Source organism: Chrysochloris asiatica, unplaced genomic scaffold, assembly GCF_000296735.1.
Source record: "Chrysochloris asiatica unplaced genomic scaffold, ChrAsi1.0 scaffold00030, whole genome shotgun sequence".
Lineage (NCBI taxonomy): Eukaryota > Metazoa > Chordata > Mammalia > Afrosoricida > Chrysochloridae > Chrysochloris > Chrysochloris asiatica.
In genome coordinates this window covers 8121204-8137092 of record NW_006408548.1, presented here as the reverse complement: position 1 = coordinate 8137092, position 15889 = coordinate 8121204, and the positions used below count along the sequence as shown (strand labels likewise).

At 39.0% G+C, this 15889-nt stretch overlaps 1 protein-coding gene across 9 annotated transcripts in view; it reads left to right on the top strand.

The window, feature by feature from the left end:
* Positions 1-15889, top strand: part of RBMS3 (RNA binding motif, single stranded interacting protein 3) — a 1190010-nt gene that overhangs the window by 1163030 nt on the left and 11091 nt on the right. For 5 of the 9 annotated variants that reach the window (XM_006851604.1, XM_006851598.1, XM_006851602.1 and 2 more), the window contains 2 exons: positions 4024-4104; positions 9896-10027. In XM_006851604.1, coding sequence (XP_006851666.1) covers positions 4024-4104; positions 9896-10027 — 213 coding nt within the window. Of the gene's footprint in view, positions 1-4023; positions 4105-9895; positions 10057-15889 lie in introns of those variants that run through there. The other 4 variants (XM_006851603.1, XM_006851596.1, XM_006851600.1 and 1 more) reach the window with 2 other exon arrangements.

Genomic DNA, 15889 nt, shown 5'->3' with positions numbered 1-15889 from the left:
GGCTCAAGTGTAACAACTGTGAGAATGAAGCTGGAGTTGGCAGTGTTTTGGTTTGTTATTTGTAGGGTTGCTATGAGTTGGAACTGCCACTACAGTACCCATCAACAACAATATCCATAGGCCTCCGTTTCTCCATCGGTAAAATGGATTATCTTTCCTGCCTACCTCACAGTATTGTTTGAAGAGAAAATGAATATTAATATGCTTCATTGGCAGTTCAGTTTTAGGTATGTTCACAACTTCATTGTGAGTCAGGGGTGGAAGAAGGATGTACTTGAACCAAAACACAGATGAGATTTTGAATAACTCAGAGTTATTTGAAGAAGCTCAGTTAAGAATCACATAAAATGTTTCCTATACTTCCTGGGAAGCGCTTTAAGTTTGCAAGAGAGGTTTAAATAATGGAATGGATTCTGTTGTGAACGAGTGAACATTCCTGTTTATGACCACAACCATAGCCCTAAAACTGGTTCATAGAAATGAAGATAGGCTAGAATATACGTGCTGGTAACATTATCTTTGGAGGCCTGGTGTGGCACTGTAGCATAAACACTGGATACAAGGTTGCTTTGAACTACAAGAGCAGTGATTCAAACCCTCCTTGGAAACTCTGTACAGAGATGCTATGAATTGGAACCAACTTAACGACACTTAACAACAACAACATCTTTTTATGAAATGGCACATATATTAATTTATCAGGCCTAATTGCAAAGTTGGAGTCCTGACGTGGCTCTGTGAGTTAATGTGCCAGACTGCAAAGCCGTTTGAACCACAAGGTCAGCAGTTCAAGCTCACCAGCTGCTCCTCGGTAACTCTATACAAGGTCGCTATGGGTTGGAACCGACTTGACGGCACTTAACAACAACAACAACAATTGCAAAGTTTGAATCACTAAATCCCGAAAAGAAAATAATCAGGTTGATAAGGAATTATCCTTTAATTATTGGTAGGTACTGTTGAGTCAGTTCTGACTCATAATGACCCTTTGTACACAAAAACAAAACCACTGCCTGACCTTGTGCTGTCCTCACGATGGCTACCATGTTTGAGTCCACTGTTACAGCCACTGTGTCAATCCAGCTCATTGAGGGTCTTTCTCTTTTTTTGATGATCTCTACTTTCAAAGTACATGAGACAAAGTCTTGTCATCCTTGCTTTTAAAGATCATTCTGGTTGCACTCCTTCCAAGATAGATTTGCTTGCTTTTCTGACAATAGAGCTATGGTTGTGGGTGGTTGTATGCCACCCAGTTGGTTCCAACTCATAGCGACACTGTATAGGGTTTCTGAGGCTGTAAATCTTTACAAGAGCAGAAAGCCTTAATAACTGGTAGATTTGAATTACTGATCTTGTGGTTAGTGGGGAAGTTCATAATCCTCTACCTCACCAGGGCTCTTCTGGCAGACCATAGTCGATTCAATAGTCTTCAAATGGATCATTTCTTCTTTGGTCTTCCCTACTCATTGTCTAGCTTTCACATACTATTTAAAATATCGTGGCTTTGATTAGGCAAATCTTAGTCTCCAAAGGGTTGAGATCCTTTAATGCATACATAGTAAATCTCGGAAACCCCTGTCCAATGAGGAGAACATGAGCCAGAACACTGTTCTGTGCCTAGGTAAATTTATGGTGATGGTGGTGATGGTTAGCATCCTAGCTTGTAATTCACTGTGGTAACAGGGCCCCTTAGATAAATGTATGGTGGTGGTGGTGGTTATGTACCGTGGAGTCGGTTCTGACTCATAGCGACCCTGTACAGGGTTTCCAAAGCTATAAATCTTTACGGGAGCAGAAAGCCTCCTCTTTCTCCCACAGAACAGCTGGTAATTTTGAACTGCTGACCTTGAGGCTCGCAGCCCAATTTGTAATGACTACACTACCATAAATGTATAGTTGGCAAAAAAATAGATTTACCCTTGCTACAAGTCTGTTAGGATTTGCAGGATTTGATTAAAGAAACATTTCCTACATATGTTCCCTAAAACATTAATTCTAACCAAAATTAATTGGTAGTACCCCCACAAGCCTCCCTACCCCCAAAAAAAGAGACAAATACTAGTTTAACCATCTTCAAATTTATTTCTCTAAAACATAATTTCTCAAGACTTTTTTTGTATCTTAATATTAAAAATGGGAATGCAGCATTACTCAAATACATTGAGGCACAAAGTTTTCCTCTATAAACCTATGTAAAAGAAACAAATCATCTGTTTGAAATGTCCAGGAAACCATTGTTTCCACGATACTCCTCTAGAGAAGTTTTCTTGTCAAGGCAGATACCTGTCTTAGGTTTCTAGATGTGAAAGAATATTTCCTGAAATGGGACTCTAGAGTTCTCTGCTTATTTAAAGAGTTGACAGTCATCACGTCGAAATACTCATTGTCTGCTTAAGGGAATGAGGACAGCAATGAAATGAGTTGGCTAAAATACTTGTGCAAGGGCTGCAAAAACACATATGGGGTAGTAAAATTAATACCTATAGTGAACACTATCAATGGCCAAGGAGCATGCAAGATTTGAGTAATTGGATATGGAAGAGTTATGTCTGTGTCCTTTCATTCAGCCATTTAAAAACTATTTACAGAGTACCAGGCATTGGATTGGGTGTTGGAAGACAAGAAAATCTTAATCCATACTCTTAGGGAGATAGCAGTGGGGACACTTTTGGTAGAAGAGTGATGAGTACCAAAAGAGCAAAGACAATAGGGCACAGAAAGCTTCTCTGATAATCTTCAAATATAAAGCTAAATTGCTAATACTACCCAGACTCTTCTCAGTAATTGCTCTTGGTCCCAATTACAGGTTGTTTTTTTTTTTGTTTTTTTTTTTCGCATGTAGATATGAATTGTACTCAATTTTCCTTACAAATAATATGTGGATTACAGATAGAGTCTGGGGTTTGTTTGGTTGAGGGTTGTTTCAATATGGCTGTTTCTATTGGTAGTCCTTAATTTATTCCAAAGCCACCTTTTTTTTGTGAAAATTCTCCATGAATATTAAACAAACAACTTCTGGCTAGTCTCCATTTTGATAGTTCTCTTGATTCTAAACCATCATGCATTAGAATGTGTATATTTCTGTATGGCCAGAATATTTTAACTCAGCAAGTCAAGAAGAATACAGATACCTTGTAATTTTTCCATCAAAACCATTCCTCTAGATTTTATGATATGAGAAGCATTGTTCATTACATTATTCTGGCTCTGAAGTTTTATGATGGGAATCTCAGAAATAGTTGATTTATACGAAAATGTAATTTTCAAAGTATACATTTTGAAATTTATCAGGGGGAATGTTAATTAAAAATAATATGGATAACTCATGCATATATAGATGAGCAAATAATTCTATGGACATCCATTTCTTTATGGCAAAAATACACAATATCTCTTATACATATTTTACTGAAAAGTACAAGTTAGTGAAAAACGATTTGAAAATTTTCATATTTCATCTCAATGACTAGGATTCTGAGGACTGAAAGAATCAGACAGGAAATACTGACAGTGACTTGGCAATGGAATGGGAGAAGGAAATAAAGATGATGTTAGCATTCCCTGGGATACTCTATTTCAGATGCAAATGGAAAAATCATAATAATAGTCAACTCTGAGTATTGCTGCATATATATTTCTTAAATTATTCCTCTATATTAATTTGTGTTTTAGTTTAAAAAGTATGTATTACCAACAATTAATATTGACTCATTCATTCAACAAATATTTATTGAGAGCCTACTGTCTGATCAGTGCTAGCAATGAAATAGAGAGAAAACTGGATACCATCCCTACTCTCATACAGTTATGATTAGATAGCAACTATAAAATGTTTTGAAATCTGACACAGAGTGTTTACAAAGAGTGAGGTAATGAGGGTAAATTAACCTGTACAAACACTTTGTAGGTAGTCAAAATAGAGTCTGACTTAAATCATTAACTAGCCATGGGCTTGTACAATGTCTTCTTTGGTTACTGTTATTAACCCCAAGTTCACATGCCTTTTTCTTTGATTCCCTCTAGTATATGACTGCTGCCGCTCCTATGCAAGGGACCTACATTCCCCAGTACACACCTGTGCCTCCGACAGCTGTCTCTATTGAAGTAAGTCTCTATCTCTGTCTTACAGGAAGAGGTGAAGGGAGATAAGCCACAGCCAAATATAATATGGTCCCCATATCTCAAGGAATCTTGTGAGTGGTTTTGGTGCTGCTGTAACATTTGAAAGTGCAAACTCAGCTTATGGAAGTACACTTCTCCTTACTTATTTCTTTATTTGACGTTTCCTATTTACAATAGTTAAAAACAAAACAAAACAAAAAAACATCTACTATTTGACTTTTTTATGCATGAATGGCAAACATATGGTAGTAACAAACACCAATGCCCCTGACAGGGTCCCTGATTGGTAGACCCCATGTGCAAATAGAAAGAAAGCTTGTATTACATGGTAATTTCATCACCTTGAGCCATTAGAATGCTAGGTGGAGCAGAGGTCAGGCTGCATTGGGGTGGTAGGGATGAGACACTGCTCAGAGGATCCAGGGTACTTACTGGTGCTCAGTTGGGGGCAGTAACAGTGGCAAATGGTATCCTGAAGGTGGACTGATCCCAGGGCCAGGGAAGAGTTAGGACCCCGGGGTTCTGGCCCCAGTGCCCAGCCCCAAGGTACAGAAGTGTTGGAACTGACTGTAGTCAGAAAGATCCCTAAGACAGGGCACTTGGGGGCCCAGACCAACAGGTCCCTATATCTACTGACCGGTACCCATGCAGCCCTTTACCCTATTTAAGCTAGCACAGGTGAGGACAGCACAGGTTCAATAAGTGGAAGTGGGGTTAGTGTGTGAGTGACCAGTTGCAGCTTAAGTTTAAGGTTAAGAAGGGCAAAGGTTAGACCTGGTCACCATGGCCTCTGAGGAAGTTGTGGATTGTTGATTCTCATGATGACATAGGGGCAGAGCGGGCAAGGTCACCCAACAGGAGCTTAGGAGTGCTCAGATGAGAGGCCAACAGGAAGACTCCAGAGGCAATGTACACCACTCCTGAGGCACATACACTCTTCTGCCCATGAGCAGGAAGTCCTTTACCTCCAACAAAGCCACCAAAGTATTCTGGGATCATTGAGGGGAAGAGCTGGGCCACCCATCTTGACAATACGGTGAAGGCAAAAGAGGGAGGGAGCCTTGGGGAATGGGAAAGGGTAGAGCTTAGGAAGACTGGGCAGCCTTCTATTGCAATTATCAGTGGGGGCTGAGCTCGCCTCATGGGGAAGGGAAGGCCGTGGTGGCAGATGATTTCAACAGGGCCCTTCTGGGATGTTCACAGTAGAGGTGAGTGGGTGAGGTGATGTGGTCATCCTCCATTTTTACATAATGTCAATTTTCACATAAATACCTGGCCTTTGGAACCTTACCATGAAAATACATAAGGAAGGAGTGTATCTTCATTTATTCATATATGCCAATGTTTTGCTTTGCCTATGAAATGAAGTAAGCTCCAAGGGGAGCATAAAGCGAGTTTGATGTTTCATATTTAGAGTGAAGACCAGAGACCAAATCACTGTTCCATCAAATGTTAGCCACAGTTACTCCTAAATTGGAAAGGGTGGGAAAGTTTGCAGATAATTTGACTGAGCTAGCTCTCTAGAGCCTTTTTTTATTCAAAAAAGTCATCTCTGGAACACCTTCATGAGTCTCACCTGGGAGCTTGTTGAAGGTGCCAGGGTTGTACAGATGGTTTGTGCTTTACTGCTTACCTAAAAGTTGGTAGTTTGAAACCACCCAGCTGTGCTGGGGAAGAAAGAGCTGGTGATCTGCTTCTGTAAAGATTACAGCTAAGAATTCCTGATGGAGCAGTTCTATGTTGTAATGCACACGGTTACCATGACTAAGAATCAGCTCAATGGCAACACTCTGGTTTTGTCCCTTTTTTGAGGGGGTTTTGGAGCTTGCTGACCCTCACACGTCACCCAGATCTGCTGATTCAGAAACTATATCTTAAGATCCTTTAGCATACCAAATTATATTAAAATTAAAGGACACTGAATTAGTGTGCTGGTCCTCAACCTTTTTGTAATTATTTGGGGAACTTCAAAAACTTGAGGCCTGATTCCTATCCCTACCAGAGTCATTGTATTTGTCTGTGGTTTGATCTGACCATCAGGAGGTCTAAAGATTCCCCAGGTGATTCTAATATGTACCAAGTGTGAGAACCTCTCCTCTAGTGAATGTATCATAATGATTTTGTGACTTCCCCTAAATAAGAAAAATACGATTCAATCTTAGATTTGTGGACGCCATGAATCATGTTGTCCTTAATGGAAGCTTGGCTCTTTTCCTTTTCTCTTTCCATTGGACTGAATCCATCCCTCCACACGTCATTTTTCTGGACAGAATCATCAAGCTGTATAAGAGAGGCCATAGATGTGTGGTGAAACACTTAAATGTATTAATATTTTCTCTGGTTCTTATTGCCCCTCTTCCTCCTCTCCTGATACGCATGTGCCATCATGGTTACAGTTCCTTCCTTTTCTTCACCTGGGACTCCTCAGGAGGTGATGTGACTCGTCCTTCATGAGTTGGCCTGCTCGTGTTTTGGCACCACTCCACATGAAAGTCTACCATGATTCTCACAACTGGGAGACTGGGATTCCCAAATCATCTTCCACATTGTAGAACAGTCATCCTTAACTAGCCTTAGTTAACCCTACAAGTGGATCCCTTAGACCAAGTTGAATACTGGAATTTTTTTATTAATTAACCAATTAATTATTAATGTATACCTGCAACATAATTGCATGTCTCTGTCACCACCAAAGTTCTATGCTTATATAAAAAATTTGAACATTTGGATAACTATTAAATGATAAGAAACATTTGGTGTATGGCTAATTGGAAGCAGTTTAGTAACAGTTATATCTGAGATGAAGAAATGTTTGTCATTGAGAAAAATCTAAGTACACATTGATATATATTTTAAATCTGTGCTGAAGAGGAAAACCACTGATAACTTTTGAATTCCTTTTGAAAGACTGGTGAAGTTTTGAGACTATGTCCCTTAGTTACTCTATGTGATAACACTCACTGAAAATTCACCAGTATCCAATCAAGGACATGTAGGTGGGAGGTTTAAAGAAATATACAATACCAAATGATATATTAGGATAGAAAAGTTGAATTAATATAGTGATGATTTTCAGATTCAAAGGATAATCCATGTGTAAACCTTGCTTTGACTTTTTATAATTGTGGACTCATACAGTATTTGTCATTTTGTGACTGAGTTATTTCAGTCAGCATAAAGTCCTCCAGGTTCATCCATGTTTTGAGGTATTTCACAAGTTCTTCATTACTTAACATTGCATAATATTCTATTGTCTGTATGTACCAAAATTTGTTTAAAGGAAAGATTTACATACAGAAAAAATATATTTGATGATTACCAGTGATGCAAGGGTAAGGGTGAGAAAAGAAAGGTAATAAGGGTTGATCAGTAAACAGTCAGTAAGAAAAGGAATACACAGAGATGTGCACAAGAGTTATAGACAACAAAGATAAATACTACTACATATATAGTCCTGCATTATCAGAAAAATAGGCAGACAGGCAAGATGAATAGATAGGAATCGGTGAAAAGGATTATACTTAAAACCATGCTCAGGTTTGGCAGGTGAAATTACTACAAGCATAATTGTATGAGCTGTATCTAGTAGAGCAAACAAGAGGCAAAAGTATGTAAACGTCTTAGCCACAACCAAACACTTAGAGAATGAAACAGTGGACTTGGCACCCAGGAACATAGTTTTGGGGTATATCAAGGTCAAATAGTATAATATAGTCCACAATGACAATGTTTACCACTCACTCTTAAAAGCTTGTGAGTGATCAATACAGGTGAAACTATTGGTTTCTCCTTCTCTGGAGCAAAGAAAAGTGAAAAAAGTCAAAGAGGCATCAAAACAATTAGTCAAAAGAATGAATGAATTAGTGAACCTCCACCCCCAGGGCCCATCTACCATTGCTGACAGCTCTGAAAGGAGAGGGTACAAGATAGCATGGGAGAAAAATGTGAACAAAATTAAAAATCTTAAAAATAAAGACCAGGCTTACTGGTGAAATAGATTGGTGAGGTTTTGAGATTATGGCCCTTCATTCAGACGAGGAACTACATTCACCCCATGGCTCAACTCTCAGCCAAACAACAGAAAGTTATATTGGATGTCCAGTAACACCAGAGGGTACATACTCCTTAAAATAATCAACCATACTAGATCAAAGGGCAGCATTTGCTTTGGAATAAAGCTCAGAAGTCAGGAATGAGTAAGAAAAGATGAATGGAAATGGCAAACAAGACAGAAATAGGAAGAGTGCTGTTACATCTATTTCAGTGTCACAACACAAAACGTACATGAATAGTTAAATAGAAAACAAATATGTTCTGTAAATTTTCATTCAAATCACAATAAAAACTTACAAAACACAACACAAAAAGAAGTATAAAGACATACAGAAAGAATAATCTCCAAGATTTCTTTCTTTCTTTCTCCAGTATCTTTACTGTTGTTGTTAAGTGCCATCAAGTCCTTTCTGACTCCTAACAAACCTGTATAGGGTTTCCAAGGAGCAGCTGATGAGTTTGAACCACTGAGCTTGTGATTCAATCTGACTTGCAGTCCAGTGCTTTATCCTACCATGCCACAGAAAGATTTAGTGACCAAGAATTGACCTGGAATATTTTAAACCCAAAATCACTTAAGGGGTCCAAGGCTATAAATAATGCTAAAAGAATGGGTTCAGATAGAAGTCCTTCTTATGCCTGCCTGTAACCTGTGTCTGTTGCATTTTTCGGACTCATAGTGACCCAATAAGACTGAGCCAAATTGCCCCATCAGGTTTTCAGAATCAGACTGCACCTTTCTCCTGAAGAGTAGTTGGTGGCTTTGAACTGCCAGTCTTTCAGTTATCTGCCAATTGCTTAATCACTGCGCCACCAGGGCTCCTTTTCTTATAATGAAAACAAACAAACAAACAAACAAATAAACAAAACACCTACACTTTTTTCAAAACTAAACATATGTCCTTGTTGATGACCACCACCAGAAATTCATTCTTGCTGGCATCTATGTGGAACAAGAAATAGAAATGGTGAAGGTCAAAGCAAGCTAAAATGAAAGACAAGTTTTCCTTTTATGAAATCTCTAAATGAATTTCCGGTATTGTTGTGCAAAACAAAACAAATCGCTGAAGGGAAAACCTACTTAGCACTGCCCTTTATGAAGAAATCCAAAATTTGATAATAGATTTTTATTGAGGTTAGATTCCACTATTTTGACAAATCATAGAAATGGTACAGTGCATGGCTCGAGTTAAATGTTTGAGTGTAAGTTCCTTATAGGAATCCTGCGGGAGTCCTGGTGTGGTGTTGTGGGTTAATGCGCCAGAATGCAAAGCTGTTTGAACTGCAATGTTGTTGGCTCAAGCTCACCAGCTGCTCCTCAGAAACCTTTACAGGATCTCTGGGGGTTGGAATTGACTCAATGGCACTTCACAACAACAACATAGGTATACTGCATGAATTTTCAAATTCATAAATTGTCATTTGATGTGACTATGCAACCATGGTTTTCAAGTACCAAGTATGAGCAAAATAATCGTCTGCACTTTGGCTGTTCCAAGGTCTTCTGGTGCTAAGACATTTTAGTGACACAATGGAATGAATTCTTCAGTCTTTATCCAAATGTGCTCTGTGTTTGTGTCTGAGTACTTACTACAGTTATTTCATGTCACTATAAGCAACAACTCAAGCCAAACAGATAAGAGCTATTCTCCTCAATCAATCTGGAAGATTCCTTTGCTAAAACTAGTTAAGTCTTTTGTGTTCTTATTTACCTCCTCAGGGTGTTGTGGCTGATACCTCTCCCCAGACAGTGGCACCATCATCCCAGGACACAAGTGGTCAGCAGCAACAGATAGCAGTGGACACATCCAACGAACATGCACCCGCATATTCTTACCAACAGTCAAAGTAAGTGCAGCTGTGCTAAGCTCTTTCCCTTAATGCTAGTGTAATGGCAAGCATTCATCTAGCTCGTGATTATGTGGATGGACAGTTTGGGCTGACCTCAGACAGGTATTCCTTCTGGACTCACTCATGTATACAGCTACTGGTCATGTATGCAGCTAAGCTTCTGTATGACTAGAGGGACTGGATCACATGTTTCTCATCCTCAAGCGGGCTTAATCACAGGGCAATCTCAAAATTCCAAAACAACAAGAGTGCAGTTTGCAAAGCACAAATACCTGTGACGCAAACTTCCAGGCCTTTCTTCTGCAGTTCTTCTGGGTGGCTTTAAGCCACAGACCTTTCAGTTAGTAGTAAAGCTTTTAACCGTTTGTGCCAGGAGTTAAATAAGGAAAATATCAGATAATCAGAGTTACTCTTGAAACTCCTTATTTCACTTGTAAAGCAAAGTATTGTTGGTTTGATGCTGAGTAGATTAAAGTTTGTAAGCTTCTGATTGAAACCAAAGGAAGGACAAAAAGGAAATATAGATATCTTCATTTGCAAACCATTGTGGCTAACACTCAAATCTCTGGTAAACAAAGAACTACCCAATGTTCCTGCCTGTCTGCAAAGTGTTGTTCTTTTTTTTTTTTTTTAAATCATCATTCCTTTTTAACCTCAAGGCATATTAAGATATATATTTGTTGCTGAAAGATTAATCAAGGTAGTGGATTCCATATATTGTTATGCTCCCAAAGGTAGCCCTATAAATTAAATGTGCTCAGGATCTAACTTAACCATGTAAATATACAGTGTTATTATTATCACATCAAAACTTCCAAGTGAGGTCCTTAGCAAATGAAGGAGTGTTTTTATTAGTTTTGTATTTGTCAGTTTACTTCTAGTCTGTTTGAATCACTTTTGCCTATACCACAGGATGGCAGACTCTAGCATTTTGTTCAGAATTTCTGGATCATGCAAGTGTTTAAAAACTCAGCCGTTATCCTAAAATGATCTACTAACTCATCCAGAGGCACCTTGGAAGAAAGGCCTGGAGATCTTCCAAAAGGTCATCGCCCTGAAACCCTGTGGAGCATAGTTCTATGCTGAAACACATGGGGTCACCATATGTCAGAATGTTAGAATCAACTCATTGGCCACTAGCAGCACTCTGTTTAAAGCATATTGGGGCTTTTTGTCAACCTGCTCACTGGGTGATAGGTTAGCAAAGGAATAGTGATTGGCTATGTGAAGGATAGTGAGATACACAAGAGAGGATGAGAAGTACTCTGTTTGCTAGAAACCTCTTGAAACCTGGTGTATAGGTGAAACTGATTATTAGTGTTCAGAGCATAATTAGGAAATGAGTGATCCTTCCTAAAAGAAGTTTAATGATATGTGAATAAATGAAAAAACATGCATTCACTCACGCAATCAACAATGATTTATTGAGAACCTACTCTGCGCCAAGCAGTATTCCAGGTATTAGGGAAAGACCAATGGAGAAGATAGACACAGCCCCTGCTCTCATGCAGTTTAATTTCTAAGTCATCTGTCAGTGTGTCCTACTGTGATGATGTGCTTGTTGCTCTGATGCTAAAAGCTAGACCACCAGTATTTTAAATACCAGCAGGTTCACCTATGGTAGACCAGTTTCAGCAGAGCTTCCAAACTATGACAGGCTCGGAAGAAAGGGAAGTGGGTTGCTTCTGCATGATTAGCCTCTGGAAACCTTATGAATAGCAGCTGAACACTGTCAGATACAGTACCAGAAGATGAATATCTTACAAACAGCAACAGAACATTGTGCCAAAAGATGAGACCCTCATACTAAAAGGTACTCAAAATAGGACTGGGGAACAGCTGCCTCCTCAAAGAAGAAGCTACGTAATGACATGAATTGAATAAAGCTTTCAAGACCTTTATTTGCTAAGAGAAAACGCTCCAACTATCCATTAATAATTGGAAAGTAAAATGTAGAAAGTATGAATCTAGAAACATTGGGAGTCACCAAAAATTAAATTTAATTCTTAAAGATCAATATTCTAGGCATTAGTGAGCTGAAATAAATTGGTAATGGACATTTTAAATCAGATAATCATATGGTTTACTATGTCAGAAAGGAAAAATTGAGGAAGAATAGTGGCATATTCATTGTCAAAAAGAATATTTGAAGATCTGTCTTTAAGTACATTTCTGTCTCTGTTTGGATAATGTCCATACCAATACAAGGAAGACAAGTTAATACTACTATTAGTCAAATGTACACACCAATCAATTACTAAAGACAGTGATGATGTAATGGAAGCACCCTGCCAATTTCATCTGATGAAATTGATCAAACATGTATTCAAGGTGCACTGATAATTATTGGTGATTGGAATGAGAATGTTGGAAACAAAGATGGATCAGTAGTTGGAAAATATGGCTTTGGTGATGGAAATGACACTGAAAATTGCAGGACAGAATTTTGTAAGACCAACATCCTATTCTTTGCAAATACCTTTTTCAACAATATAAAAGGTGACTGACTTTACATGTGGATCTCACCAGGTGAAATACACAGCAGTCAAAATTGACTGCATCTGTGGGATGAGATGATGCAGAAACTCAGTGGTGGTGGTGGTGATTGTGTGCCATTTAGTCAGTTCTGACTCATAGCGATCCTGTAATAAGGTTTCTGAGACTGTAAGTCTTAACAGGAACAGAAAGCCTCGTCTTTCTCCTGCAGAGTGCCTGCTAAATTCAAACTACACTACCATGGCTCCTTAGAAGCTCAATATCATCAACCCAAACAAAGCCAGGGACTGACTATGAAACAGACCATCGGTAGTTCATATAGCAATTCAGGCTGAAGCTAAAGAAAATGAAAAGTTCATGAGAGCCAAAATATGACCTGGAATATATCCCACCTGAATTTAGAGACAATCTATAAAACAGATGCATTAGACACTAATGACCAAAGACCAGAAGAGTTATGGGATGACATCAAGAATTTTATAAAGGAGGGATACAAAACAAGGTTACAAAAAAGGCAAGAAAGAAAGAAAAGACCAAAATGAATGTCAGAAGAGACTCTGAAACTTGCTCTTAAGCATATAGAGCATAAAGGTAATGGAAGAATAGAAAATTTCAAAGGGTAGCTGGAGAAGACAAAGTCAGGTATTACAATGAAAAATACAAAGGCCTGCAGTTAGAACACAAAAAAAGAAGAACATGCTCAACATTTTTCAAGCCAAAAGAAATGAAGAAAAAAATTAAGCCTCAATTTGAAATATTGAAGGATTCTATGGGCAAAATACTGAATGATGCAGGAAGCATCAAAAGTAGAAGGAATATACAGGGCCACTGTACCAAAAAGAACTGTTTGATATTAAACCATTTCAACAGATAGCTTATGTCAAGAACCAGTGGTATTGAAGGAATAAATCAAAACTGCACTGAAGGCATTGACGGAAAACAAGGCTCCAGGAATTGATGGAATACAAACTGAAATATTTCAGCCAACTGATTCAGTTGGCGAGGCTCTCACAAGTGTATACCAAGAAATACAGACATTATCTTGCCATCTGATTGGAAGAGATCTAAATTTGTACCCATTCCAAAGAGAGGCGACCCAATGGAATATGAAAATCATTGAACAGAATCATTAATATCACATGCAATTAAAATGTTGCTGAAAATAACTAAAGAACAGTTACTGACGGGGAAATACATCAACGTGGAGCCTAATACGGAAGAGGGCATGGAACTAGGAATATCATGGCTGACCTCAGGTGGGGTTTGATTGAAAGCATGTTGTTGTTGTTAAGTGCTGTCAAGTCAGTTCCTAGTCATAGCCACCCTGTATAGGGTTTCCGAGGAGGGGCTCATGAGTTTGAACTGTTGACATTGTGGTTAGCCATCCAGTGCTTATCCTACAGTACCAGAAAGATGTTCACTTGGATTTTATTGACTATGCAAAGGCATCTGACTGTACGGATCATAGCAAACTCTGGACAACAGTGAGAAGAATGGGTATTCCAGAACATTGCATTGTACTCATGAGGAACCTGTGCATAGACTAAGTTATTTAAACAGAACAAGGAGATACTGAATGGTTTAAAATAAAAAAAAGTTGCGTGCCTGCATTGTATCCTTTCACCATATTTATTCAATCTGTATGCTGAGCAAATAATCTGAAAAGTTGGATAATATGAAGAAGAACATGGCATCAAGAATGGAGAAAGGGTCATTAACAACCTATGATACATAGATGACAGAACTTGGCCTGCTGAGAGCAAAGAGGACTTAAAACTAACTTAATGATAGCTAACAACAACATGGACTAAACTCACTATTAACCAATTGATCAGAAAACTATCTAAAGAAAGCACAGAAGCAGAATTCAAAAAAAGGCTCTGGTGGTAGAAAATGAATTAATAAATATTTAAGATTTGGTCTCAAGGGAGGTCACACAGAAGCATTGTTAAGCATGTTAAACCCACTGAGTAGATTGCCCCTACCCAGGAGCAAAACATCTTTCCACAACCATTATATGCTATAGTAGGGTTTGAAGTACTTACTCTACCTGACCTAGAGATAATGTCTCAGCCTATCATGGAAGTCCACTGAATGTCTTCCTACCCACCTTCATAGCCAGGTCTCACTTAATCAGCTACAGCATTATGTCAGGTATGATAGATATGAAAAGATAGGATCTCTACCCTCAAGAGCTTATAATTAAGTTCTAGATCTAGACATATAGATAAACAAGATGCCTATAATGCACACAAGGAAATGAAAAGGACTCTTTTTTTAAATTACCAGGTTAATAGGGTTCTTGGATGGCAAGGTCAGTTTGAACCAGAAGGTTGGTAGTTCAAACTCCTCGGAAGCTCTAGACAGGTTTTCCTATACAGGTATATAAGTCAAAACCGATTCATCAGCAATTAATAATGACAACAGACTAATAAGGGGAGTATTGTGGCTCTGTATGATAAGCAGGAGGGAACAGTCGCTAGAGAAGGATGTCATGCTGGGTAAGATGGAGGGTCAGAGAAAGAGAGGAAGACCCCCCATGAGATGGATCAGCCAGGTGGCATCATTGATGGATTCAAGTGTGGCAGCGGTAGTGAGGTTGGCCCAGGATCGGACATTGTTTTGTTCTGCTGTGCATGGGGTCGCTATGAGTCGGTTCCGACTCAATGACACCTGACAACAACAACAGCATGATTGCACTGGACTGTGAACCAGAAAGTCTGCCTTTTAAGCTCCCTCCTCCTCCCCATTTGCTCCGCGGGAAAAAGTTAAGTCTTTCTGTTCCTGTGAAGATTTAAAGCCTCAGAAACCTTATGCATCAGAACCACTGGACAACACTTACTAACAACAGCAAGTGACTAATGTTGTTGTTGTTAAGTGCCACAGAGTCAATTATGACTCATAGCAACTCTGTATAAGCTTTTCAAGGAGCGGTTGGTGACCTTGAACCACCAACTTTGAGGTTCAAACCGACTTTGCAGTCCAAAGCATTAACCCACAGCACCATACCAGGAATCCAACTGACTAATTGTTGTTGTTGTTAAGTGCTGTCAAGTCAGTTCTGACCCACAGCAACCCTGTGTGGGTTTCCAAGGAGTGGCTGGTGAGCTTGAACCATTGATCTTGCAGTTCTTTACAGCCCAGTGCATTAACCCAGAGTGCCACACCAGGACTCCAATTGACTAATAAGAGAACACAATTTTTCCTGGATTATTCAGCTTTAGTGGAGGTTGTAACAGTTACAGCTGGGACTTGCAGGAAGTAGTGATGTCTCAAAGAGAAACATTTTGGCCAAAGTTCATGAGTGGAAAGGCTCAGGGCATTTCTTCAACAAGTAGAAGCAGAGCAATAAAGTAGTAAAAAGAGT